Source organism: Pteropus vampyrus, unplaced genomic scaffold (assembly GCF_000151845.1).
Source record: "Pteropus vampyrus isolate Shadow unplaced genomic scaffold, Pvam_2.0 Scaffold33, whole genome shotgun sequence".
In the NCBI taxonomy this organism is placed as follows: domain Eukaryota; kingdom Metazoa; phylum Chordata; class Mammalia; order Chiroptera; family Pteropodidae; genus Pteropus; species Pteropus vampyrus.
The window spans coordinates 9,283,248-9,296,173 of NW_011888814.1; the positions used below are offsets into that span (position 1 = coordinate 9,283,248).

General features: G+C 38.5%; 1 protein-coding gene across 3 annotated transcripts in view; it reads right to left on the reverse strand.

Moving 5' to 3' along the window:
- Positions 1-12,926, reverse strand: part of UBE2H (ubiquitin conjugating enzyme E2 H) — a 92,404-nt gene that overhangs the window by 22,135 nt on the left and 57,343 nt on the right. For all 3 annotated transcript variants that reach the window (XM_011357224.2, XM_023528939.1, XM_011357225.2), the window contains one exon: positions 1,287-1,326. In XM_011357224.2, the coding sequence (XP_011355526.1) occupies positions 1,287-1,326 (40 nt within the window). The remainder of the gene's footprint in view (positions 1-1,286; positions 1,327-12,926) is intronic.

The following is a 12,926-nucleotide window of genomic DNA, read 5'->3' on the forward strand; positions in this document are numbered from 1 at the left end:
AGTTAGTTGCATGTATCTGGCAACTAATTTTACTTATCAAGAAAAATACTTTTAATAGGTCATAAAAAAAAAAGAATCCCAATTGGGGAAAGTATGTTGAGGAACAGAATATATACGGAATCTTAAGTGTCTCCTTATAGACTGAAAGGGAAAAACTGTACCATGGAGAAACTAGACAACACCTTAACCAGGTGGTGAGAACTGACACTGGTAACCAGGGACAGACAGACCTGTGTGCCTCCGTACAGGATATTCTGAATAGGACACAACCTCACTTTTGGTTCTGGCCTTAAATGCATACTCTGAATCTAATGTTAAGAAAACATCAGACAAACCCAAACTGAGGGACTGTCATATTATAAAATAACTGGTCTATATTCTTTAATAATGTCAACTTTATAAAAAGCTAAGGAACTTTAATCTGTTCCAGATTAAAGGAGTTTAATAAAACATGACAAGTAGTTTAATAAAACATGACAACTAAATGCAATACATGAGCCTGGACTGGATCTTTTACTGAATGCAGGGGGGTGGGGAGGGTAAGGTGCTAAAAAGCACATTGCTGGAACATGGCAGTAGATTAAAAAGTAGTTCATTAGTATTCAATTCCTGAATCTGATGACTCTACTGCAGTTATATAAGAGAACATCCTTGTTAGGATGACTTGACACACGGAAGTGTTAAAGGACAATGGGGTGTGATGTATGTACACAACCTACTCACACAGGGTTCCCCATATGTGTATGTGCATGAAACATCAAAATTTAGTGCCATGGCAAGAAAAAATGCAGAACAAATAATCACGTATTCTAAACAGCACTGGAAGGAACAAAACAGGAGGCACTGGTATCGCATTTTAAAATATCACTAATAAAATATTAGGAGGAAAGGGATAATTAAGATTCAATAACTGAAATGAAACTACAGTCATTCACATTTGCTTTACTCTCACGAACTGAGAAATACTTTAAGGACTGAAAATGGATCCCTGAATTGTGTCTATACAAAGAGAATGGAGATGTGGAATATTACAAATGCTAGCTGGGTATCAAGGGAAATAAAGGACCCACTCATGACAATGGAAGACCTAAGTAGTCCAATAGTAGAATCTGAACTAAGTGGTTTAGAATATATCCCTGGGATTCTACAGGTTAAGTGACCGTTCATACAGTCCTCTGCTGATAAAATCCAAAAAGATAACTGAGGCTTTTGTATAATGAAGAGAGAGATGAACACTAATCAAGAGCAGTTGCTGCTAAGATTTAAACATTTTTAAAGTTACTTACGCTTCATCAATGTTGGGATGGAAAATTTTATTCATGAATCCTGTAAAAAGAGATGTTAATTAGCAGCAAAAAGTATCCAGCAAACAAATATTTTTAAAGTATTTCTGTATTGGAAACAATTTTGGTATTGGAAAAATGTGATGATACCCATAGCTCATTACTTTCAAACTTAGATCTCTGGTTACTGAAAAACTGTGTCCTGACAGGGGCAATTACCTAAAATACATCAGGGTTCTATTTAAAAAATGAGCAAACTGAGAGCAATGCAGTTTCTTACACAAAATAATTATTAAAAGAAATGATTTCTGAACTATGTTTTCTGAGCTATGAAGGCAGTCGCCAAGAAAATTTATAGCATTAAATAGTTTATAACTAGTGCCACGGTAAGAGTTAAGAAAGCTAGTCTGACTCCCCTCTCAAAAGTTTTATTGTTCAATCTCTACATTTGGAGGTTCTGCATTTGAACTTCTCCTTCTGAAGCTCAGTTACCGGTATCATTCTGCTACACTGTGTGCAGAACATGAATGAAGCTGTTGAAATAGTACAGGAGGACCGCTTCCAGACCACAAAGGATTTCATAAGAACGGTGACCAAAATGTTTCCTTTAACTTTAGTCTACTCATTCCAGGAAACCCAGTTTTGATTAAAATTGGGGCAACGAAGAAATGAGGTAAGGAGTTAAAAGAAAAAAAACAACGGTAAAATGGCTATATCAGGAGTTCAAGTTTTCAAATTTATTCCTAGAAAAACAAATACCGACTTTAACAAATATATTAATATTTATATTCCAAGGAGAAACTATTTCCTAACTGAAAACCAGTGATTTAATCAGTTTGTGTGTATGCAAATGACAATATCCTAAAGCAGAGATCCACTGTCAAAGCAATCATTTTGTCATACTTATAACTGCATTTCCTTTTAAGATTTCTTTAGTTCCGTACTTTCAATAAATTGAAGTTCCTTACTAAACTGACCATCACTATATCCCAGCCCCACTTCACTCACTCCCACCTCATATTGCCTTCATTTAAAATATATTTGGTCACTACCTGTGTCATTTAAAATATATTTGGTCACTACAAGTGCATGTCAGGCATTGTACTTGTTTAGGGTACAAAATAAAGACCGTAGACTTATTCTTGAGGGGCTCACTGTAGCAATGGAACAAGAGACGAAGAAGTGACTGCAAAGTGCGCAAAAAGCTGACGTAGGGAGAGTACTGACAGGGAAGAGGAAAGTGTCATGAAAGATACAGAGAAATGGCATCAGGAGAACCCTGAGGGTGAGTTGTGACAGAGGACATCTCGGAAAATCTAAGAAACTTCTCTAGACTTAGAAAAGGGGGACGAGAATACAAAATCCCAGGTGTGCCAGTCCTCCCTTGCTCTAGCCACTCCAAGTACTCATTATGCAACTAATTTTTGTTTTTCAATCCTCTGTGTTGAAACAGCTTTTTACCTACCAGTAAGAAAGCCCATGCAATGTTTAAATTACTCTGATGCAAAAAGAAAAGCCTTGTGTCCAATTACAATTTCGTATTATTTTTTCATTAGAAAAATGAAAGATGTTTCAAAGTCTAGATTAAAGAGGTCTGTGTTTATGAAGAGATTATACTAAGCCAATGGAAATGCTCATATCTTAATGTTAAGAGGCGAAAAAGCAGGATAAAAACCTACATGACTCTAGAAAAACACTGATACAGGTATTGGAGGAGACATAAGAGGATATTGGTTGCAGCATTATTTATAAAAGCCAAGAACCAAATTCAACCCTATTAAAAGGACTGGAGAAACTGTAGTATATACCCACAGAGTGGGAGTCCCAAACAGCCATGGGAGCCAACTAGATCGGTAAGTGTCAACTTGGACAGATCCGAAGCTGAGGGGAAAAAAAGCTGCAGAATGATATATTTACAGCATGATACCATTACAGCTTAAACAAAGCAACACATACGGTAACAAGTATGGAAACTATACTGGACCAACATATATCAAATTTACAAAAGTAATTATTTCAGGGAGGGTGCAGGGCCAGTGGTGAGAATAGGGGACAGATGGGGAATTAAAGATGAATTTATCCATAATACTAAATGTCTTTTTAAAAAGATATGTGCTTGCATATTATTTGTTCCATTTTTTAAAAAGCGTGCACTGGGAAGATAGGATAGATAGGAAACTGGCAAATATGTACAACTGTTAACAGTGCTTAATTCTTCGTGGTAGAAATATTTTCTCCCACCCCACCCCCCGAACCAGAAGAAGGCTCAGAGCAACGTAAACAGACTAGAAGGAAACGAACAAGTGTCAGTGACTCCCCCATTATACTACTACTGTTCTGACTTGCCAACATTTCTACAATGTATATTTTTAATAGTTGAAAAAAACCTTTCAAATAAAAAATTATAAATAGCAAACATTTTAAAATAGATTTAATTATACATCAGTTATCTGTGCTGAACAAGAAAAAAGGGTCATTTAAATTAACTATTTTATGTGAGATCTCATATCTTAAACACTCTTGTTTAAATAATACGAATTCATTACAAAGAATCAGAAGATCCTCAGGTTATAAGGCACGCAGTCCTCAAGTTTAGTTACCTACAGGAATATACTGCTGTTACAACAGTCGAGTGGTAAACATTAATGTTTAGCCACTACATATGATTTAATTCAGGAGACTTGTTCTATATGAAAAGTATTTTGCTTGAAGCTACAATAAAGACCTTTAAACTTCGTTCTTGATACTTAAAATCCTGCTTCTGCTACAATTCTCACAAGTAACACTCAGTGAAGCAATATCTATGGCAGAAATTCCCAATGCTGGCTTAGGTAAGAATCACCTGGAGAGCTCTTTAAAAACAGAAGTGCTCTTAGAAGGTGGCAAGTTTTATGGAGAAAACCACCACTAAAAAGGAGACGTGAAATAGGAATGCAACTGCAGGGGCAGCAATTTCAAACAGGATGGTCAGGGAGGGCGTTACAGAGAAGGTGACGTAACATGAAGGTGAGAGGGGAGTCATTCAGTATTTAGGGGAAGAGTATCTACACAGCATGAATAGCCAAGTGCAAAGTGCACCAGGAGTTTGCTTGATGTGTCTGAAGACCAGCAAAGAGACTAGTGAACTTGAAGCGGAGTGAATAAGGAGAAGACTGTAAGAGAGGTAGGTCATAGAGGTGAGGAGCATTTGTAGGCCCTTGTAAGGATGCTGACTTTCATTCTGAGTGAGGTGGGAAGGCTGCTGGGGAGGGATTGATGGGAATAGCAGATCTCAAGCAAAATGGAATGAGCGCTCTCCCCCACAGTAAGAATGAAACTTCAACAACTTATGTCACAGGTAATCTCAAAGGTGTAAGAAAACAGCTCCAGTGAAAGAGCTTTACATGTTTATCAAAATAGCCTCTGAAAGTGACTCCCTCCTTGTAACAAGGCCTGGAGATTACATTTGGTATCAGGTTTCCACACTGTTTTCAATTAAACCTAGATTTTGGCTTGACTGAGTCCAAGAGTACATAATAGGGCCAAAAAGGACTTAGTAAACATATTCTTTAGTGATAAATGGGTTGGAGCCCAGTCCTCAGGGCCCTTGATAAGTATCAAACAATATCTGAGCTCCAAGACAGAGGAGAGAATCCGACTGGAAAGAGAAAGTACTAACAGAGACTTAGGGTGATCCCAACTCCGCCACGGCCTGCAGGCCTTGGGCAGCCACTTCACTTCTGTGGGCCTGTCTCTCTACTTGCAAAGAGAAATAACTGGACTACAGAATCCCTAAAATCTCCAGTCTTACTTGGTTTGTAAAGGGACTATTGGCTCTAAAAATCTAGGATTTAATAACAATGGCTAGACCTTTGAGAACAGAAGATTTAAGGAGAAATGCCCAAAGATCAAGTCTTTAAAGAAAATTTATTCTGTAAGGCACATTTTTAGGTACAGAAGTATTCTGGAGTATACAAAGCTACAATACCACCAAGAGACAGAAAATCCACTGACTAATCCAAAGTAGGCAGAAACAGGGTTTATAACCTTGCCTCTGAGGAAGAAGCACGGCTAGACCAATTTCAACAAAAAACAATTTCCAGACTACAATGCTCTCTTCCTATACCAGGCTTTTTCAATTGTTAGAAAAATACCCGAAGCACAAAAATGGAAATGAGCACATATATCTCCTGTACATTTGTTCTTGGACAAGCTGTGAGCAGCATTCCTGGCAAAGCCATTTACATTCTGGATAATGATGGCAACAATGAAACTTCTAGATGAGGAGGGGAGGAGACTGAGAAAACACAGGCTAGGAATTCAGAGAAGGAACGTTCTCAGGGCTGAGCGTGTTTGCCCTGGCATGTTCTCCTTCCTTTTGGCAATGCTAACACCACACTAATGAATACGTCTGCAACAAGAGAATTTTCCCAACACTTGTTTCCATTCAACCAGGAACTATTTTGAAGATATTTTAAGAGAACATATTTTGAAAACTGCTTTTATGGAAACATGGTTAAGTGGGAGCAGCGAGTCATTTTTAATCTACATGATTTACGATTTTATTCACTACCAGACATTTTCTAATGATATAGTTCTGTGATTTGACCAGATAAAATTCAGAACGCCTTTGTGTAACTCTTTTGGACAATATTCTCTAGCATGACTCAAGCAATTATTAAAAAAAAGATGGTGGTGGGGGGGTACACAATAAAAAGTAATGTTTAGCTAAAAAGCTCACTACCTCTGTCCTCTTATTTTTATCAAAAGGAATCAGGTGATTTAAAATTCTGGAAGAAGAATTCAAAACATGCTCAGTTGATGCACAACCACATACCTTAAAAAAGCACAATTAAAATAGTAAAATACACCATGCTTTTGGCTTATTCCACTCTAATACTCAACTGCCCTAGGACAACGTATATCCTGATCCATAGACTAATGTGCAGAGAAAGTAAGTAACATAGGGCCGAGTCGTGCTGAAACTGGTTTTTATTTTAGCCTGTTTCTGTGTCCAGTCTCAGGAGGGGATCCATACAAAGCTGTACACATTTCTGAATAACTTCTGATACTGGGGTCGATACATAAATAAAAGAGGCAAAAATTCATTATGTTTTGCACCTCTGCGTCCTTTATTTGTGAGGGTATTTTTAATGATCGAATTTGTGAACAGAATGAAATACCTAGGGCCAGTCATCCATCCAGAAATTTCATTTATTATAATCTTAAAAAAATGAGAGGTCAAACAAGTGACATGTGAAACAAGGTAAATCCACCCTAAAGTAAATAGGTGAAAAGTGCCAAAAGCAAAAAAAAACCCAAAAAACAAAAAAAAGTAGCTCTTTCCCAGAGATAAAATGAGCCTGGACTGCAGATGGCTGAGGCAGCTGTGGCTGATGCAATTTAATTATAAGCTTATGAATTCCTATGAGAAAACGGTAAGTGAATACATTAAATTACTCTGATCTTCCATCTTTAGGACAAATGCCCACATAAAGCAGACCATTCAGCATCAAACTGATTAATTCTATTTTTAAAAGCAGGTATAATTATTTAAAATATATTTACTAAAGATTGGATCTTACCTCCCCTAGCAGTATCTCAGACTATAAATTTTTAAGAGCAAAAACATGGATCTCCATTCCTAGCATGCAGGTGATTAGAGTTGGGGTGTTTCAGATTTTAAAAAGTGGCGGGGGGTGGGGGGGTAAGACGTTGTCAGCTTCACTAGTGACAGCTGTACGGCCAGCTTTGTGCACTGGTGCACACTTGGATAGATTTTCATCTTACCTCAGACAGCCAGGCCCAGCCCGTGGCAGCCTGCACCCGGGCAGAAGTCTCTTCAGAGAGATGAGCCTTTCCTACTCAGGAGAGATGGACCTGGGCCGGTCTCTTCTTGGGTGAGGAACCAAGCAAGGAGCTCACTCTCAATGCCCTGTGTCATGGGAACTTCTGAACTGATCCTGTGTGTGTTCAGGAGATCTAAACTCAACAAGGGGTCCTCTTTTCTGTTTCTTCCTTTCTCTCTGATAATATGGAGTCTGAGGACTGGGCTGGATGGATAAGAAAAGTTCATTTATAACTAAGAAAAGGTGAAGTGTTATCCTTCAACAGCATAACCCTTCTACCAACCTAGCAGATTACCAAAACCTGCTGCCTTAAACCTACTCTCCTATAGTTTCATTCTTGGAAGATTGTAATCTCTTTCCTGTTTCTACAGTTTATCTTTCACTTTCCTGGTCATTCATATAACCACACTGTCTGAATCAGGCAGCATTTATTTTCAGGTCGGAGGCAGTAAAGTACAGAATGCACTGAACTTGAAATAGCAAGACCCAATTTCAAGTCTCTGCCATTCATATTACACAGTCATGCTCTGGTCAGACTGCCTAAATTCTACTGTGAGCCTTGGGCAACCTAGAGTTAGTCAGTCTCTGCCTTTGTTTCCTTAATCATAAAGCTAGGTTAAACAATGGTATCTATACATCATAGGACTGTCGCAAAGGTTAAATGAATTAGTGTATGTATAGCATTTGACCAATAACTGGCACACAGTAAGCACTCAATAACATTACTATTAGCTTAATGAGCTCAAGTAAGTAATTTAATCTCACTTTTCTCCTCGTAAAAATGAAAATATCCACCCCTACATATCCATCTCTTAATCCTTTAAGAATTGTCAAGAGTATTAGAGGGCATTTTGATTATGGGATATTAGGTTTCCTATAACCTCATCACATTGGAAATGGAAAATACAGTTAGTTACTCTAATGTTTATTATTAAAAAGACCATTCTGACTGCATTTGGTTTAGCAGAAAAAACACCAGACTGGAAGCCAGAAGGCAGACTCTGCGACTAGTTGTGCTGATGTATCTCTGCCTTCCTGACTCTCATTTTTACCATCCTTAAAATGAGGCAACTGGATGATATAATCTCTGAAGCTTCTTCTAGAAATATGGTTTTCACCAACACCAGAAATATGAACAAGCTTTTCAAAGGGAACCAAGACATTACTCTTGTTTTTAAAAGAATTTCACTAAAGAAAAGGAAGCCAAAAATACATGTTTTCATTATGATACCAATCCTAAAGGGGAAGAAATCAATTTAATGCAAAAAGATGTCAGGATTAATAACCAGCCCAAAAGCAAGAAGTCATCATCTACTATAGTTAAAGTAGGAGCTAACCTAAGTGGTAAGTTAGATGGAATTTTTATATAGCAAGAGCATATAATAATGAATGGCCTGAGGCATAATTAAAACTGACACAAGCCAGCTTCAAGAAGGAAATGGAAGATCTTCTGATACAAGCAAGCAAGTGCAAAGGCAGGGCTACCCTTAGAGGTAGCCTGGGGGAAGGAGGGAAGGCTAACTACTATTTTTACTCTAGCTAATAGCAAGATGAAGCCAAATGAATTAAGATATTATAGACCACTAAATAGTGGATTTTTCATTAATAGGGCCAATCTGACAAGCTCCTTTTGTCACTGAGAACTTCAGCACCTGGCCCCCAAGTCTCTCTTCCCCCAACTCCTGTCACTTTTAGTGACACTGTCACCTATACAGACCGCATTCCTGACACCTTGACCTCTCAGTCAGTTCCTTAAACTTCTCCTCAGTGACCGTCTTATTCCACATCTCTTATCTCATTCACACTCCCAGGACATACTTGAACCTTGAACTTTGTCATCTCTACAAATAAGCTTCATCTCCGAAATCAGAAATTCAGACATTCCCTGTCCTACCAGTCTCCGATCCTGTCAAAGAGCTTCCCATCCTATGACTAATTCTTTCGCCTATGAACTCTAATCCACTGACCCTCCCTTTTCCTTCCTACCCACGAGCCCTACCTTCTTCCCTCTCCTTAAGATTTAAGAGCCATCACCATCACCTCTAACAATCCTCTGCAAATCCCTGCTCTCTCCCCTCCAAAAAGCCTATATACACCTGGAGGAAACCAGTCATTTACATTTTCTGTACTTGCACTTCGGGGTGCCACGAAGTAGTCATTCATTCATTCATTGACTCACTCAAACTCAACAAATACAACTGACCCTCAAACAACATGAGTTTGAAATGTACGAATCCACTTATACGCAGTTTTAAAATTGACCCTTGCCATTCAAACTCACGTTGTTCGAGGGTCAACTGATTAGTTGGGAACATGTGGATGCAGAGGGCCAACTTCAGTTATACGCAGATTTCCAGCTGCACAGGAGGTCAGTGCCCCAATCGCCATGCTGTTCAAGGGCCAACTGTATCCTACAGAATAGGCATGATATCCGACTCTGAGGTGGGGAGAGAAGGGTTGTTAGTAAAACAGCCCCAGGGACTGTCTTCGCCCAGGTTATATCTACCAGGCTGGAAGGAAAGAGAGACTTAAGTAAACAAATGTCTCAACTTTAAAAAGTAAGCTCAACCTTTTTTGGATTCAACATCACCTGTAATTTTCTTCTCTCCTTTCTCTGGTAGCTTGCTCCTCCCCTACCCCCACCCCCACCCCCACCCCCGATTTCCAATGACTTGTACAGTTTACCATGATTTTTCAAATCTCCCATTTCCTTTGCTCCTCTGTTTCTCACTTTGACTTAAGAGCTCTGCCCATTTGCTTTGGAAAAAATGGGATTCGCCTAGCAGGATCCCTCATTTTCCCCAACAAAATCCTCCCTACACACATGCTTATTTCTCCTGCCTCAACAGCTCAATATTCACGGTCTTCTCAAACACCAGTCCTCTGTGTGTGTTGTGATTGTACCCCTTCTACCGTCTCAAAGGCATTGCTCCTTCAAACCTCCTCCAGCATCACCAAGCTTCCCCTGTTCTAGACAATTCCCTATGAGCATATAAACATCCTTTAGAATCTCTCAATTAATAAAAGCCGAAACATTCCTTTAGGTACCACTCACATTTGTATGACTTCCTTAACAGAGCCACATTTCTTCAAAGCAATGTTAAAGCTACACCGGAGTTTCTCAACCTTAGTCTCTGCTCTCTACTCACCAGTGTCTCTACTCTTTCCTCACGACAGCAGAGTGATCATTAAAATCTGCTTAAAACCTTTCAATGACTTCCCCATCTCATTAAAAATAAAACTCAACCCTTTAACCTGGCCTAACAGGCCCTGCGAGACTTCATCCTGCCTACCTACCACTTGGACCCTCTCTCTCATATCTCACTTTTCACCCAGCCCCCGCAGCCTTATTTCTCTTCCTTGAGCATGAGAAGCACCTATCTGCCTTGGGGCCTTTGTCTTCACAAACTCTTCTGACTGGAATGCTCTCATCCCTGGTCTTAGAGGATCAGGGCTGGCTTTTTTTCCCTTTTCCTTTAAAGCTCAGCTTGAATTTACTTTGTCAGAGGGGCCCTTCCTGAACACCTAATCTCAGCCATTATATCAACTCTGTCACATCCACTGTCTGCATAAAGCTGTCAGACATTTTAAATTTTGTTTTATCTTCTCCCTCCAAAGAACATAAGAGTCAAGAGAGCAATTTGTTCACTGCTGTATCCCTAGCACCCGGAATAATGTCCTGCACGCAGCTGGTATTCCATAAATTTGTGGAGCTGATTAGAAGAAATGATGTAAGATGTATCCATTTCCTGAGAAAGCAGGTTCTGCCTCAGTTGCCAGACTTAATCTTTTAAAAATCCATCCTGAAAAACTCCATTTTCAGAACACCATTAAAAAGAGAGCTTTTAACAATTTCTTACACTCTCATAAAATTATCTAAAAATTTTCTACAAAACTTTCCTACTAGAAACTTGTTTCTCTCTACTGGAATTCAAAAGATACACACTATTACACAGTAGCAGTTACTTAACTGAGACAGGAACTAAATTCAAACCCAAGGTCATGCAAGTAGAGAAGTCTACTGGTAGATGATCTTAACGGAATCTTGCTTCCTCAGTCTGAGAATTCATTCTATTTGTGGAAATACAGTGGTCCAAGTAGGCCTTTGTTAAATGACTAACCCCAAACCTATCGTGAATGACACCTCCTTTCTACTCCATGTCCTGGTCCGCTCCTGACTGAATTCTACTAGCTTAAGTTATAAATACTAGTTCCTAAGGAAGTACGTTTCCACTTGTGAAGACAGAGCAAAATAGTAAATACTCTAAGCTCTATAGTTAGTTTAGTCATACCATATTTTAAAACTCCATTCCAAAAATATTGAGGTAATTTCTAGCCATAGTAAAAATAAAAAATTTATAATGCCAGAAGACTCTACTATTCTGACAATGAAAACAGTTAATCATTTCCCTTAATCGCTGGCGTAAGTAAAAAGAATATGGTGCAATGATTATCAGAGTATCTTTTAATTAAGAACCTATGGCAGACTGGGAGATTTAGAAGGGACTCTGACAGGTTATCTAGCCTAGTTTCCCTCGGAACAGGATGACCTACACCATCCTATTCAGATGATAATCTGACCTAATTGCAAAGGCCATTAGTACAGCACAATATAGTATTCTGACTATTGTTATTGTCCAAGACTTTTTCATTTTGTCTCCATTTACTCAAATGGGTTTGCCTAGCTCTTGCTATATGCTACTGACATCAAATTCTATTGCAGAATGAGCTGGGTTTTTTTTACCTGGCCATTCTATCTAATGCAGCAAACCATTAAGCGGTCCCTCCAGAAACCTGTTCTCAACCAACATGCTCAGTTTGGTATCACCTAGTTGCGATCCATACACACAATTCATACAGCTTGAGGATCTTCCTCACTGTTACATAGAGATATACATAGGTAGTATTTCAAAAGTTAGTTTTTTAGACCTGTTAGCTGGATTTCATGACATAGTTTTCTGTTTTTTGTTTTGTTTTTTAAAGTTTAAATGGTGACAGTGTTCCCAGGCTGGTCTTAAGGTTCTTTACAAGAGATTCTAAAATATTCTATAGTTCTATCCAAAATTTGTAGAATGTAGTTCTTCTATTAATATACTAGCCAGTAATCATTTAAAAATAAGATTAAATGACAACTTCTTAATTTTCTCTTAAATGCTAGTGTTTTAAGTAAAGTAGGTATGATCTGATAAAGACTACTGTCGATCTTGAAGGAGACCTCAAGGTACTTTCAGGACCTTTAGAGACTGAAAACCTTAAATTTAATATGTTATGTCTGTATTTTATTAGTAGACATAATTATTCTCTTTTGGCTTAGCTTTATTTAAAGTACTGCTACTGTTATTATTAGCTATGAACAAGGGGCCTTTTTTGGTTCACATAAAGAAAAAAATGGAATTAGTGGGTAACACAAGTAGAAGAGTCAGACTGAAAAGAGTAGTAGATAAGAACTGCTTGAGGTAACAGCCTGAGAAGGGAAAAGAGAGGAAGCAAGAAAAGGAGTGAAGAACAGTTATGTATAAAGATAGTAACCAAGATGGAGTAAACTAAACTGTAAGCAGAAAGACAAAGAAAAGAGAACAGTATGTACCCTTACGTGCACACATGATTAACAGTGGAAGGGAAAAAGAAGGGAGGCTGGTGGGAAACATGGGGCCAGCAGGCCCTTAGTAAGTTACCAGGTGGGAATTCTGACCAAGGATAGCTTGATGGCTTTCTAGAACAAGAGAGAGAAAAAGTGTAGACTCCTATAAGGATGTAAACAGGACATTAAGAAAATATGCATTTGCCATATGTTTAAAAAATACTTTTCTAATAA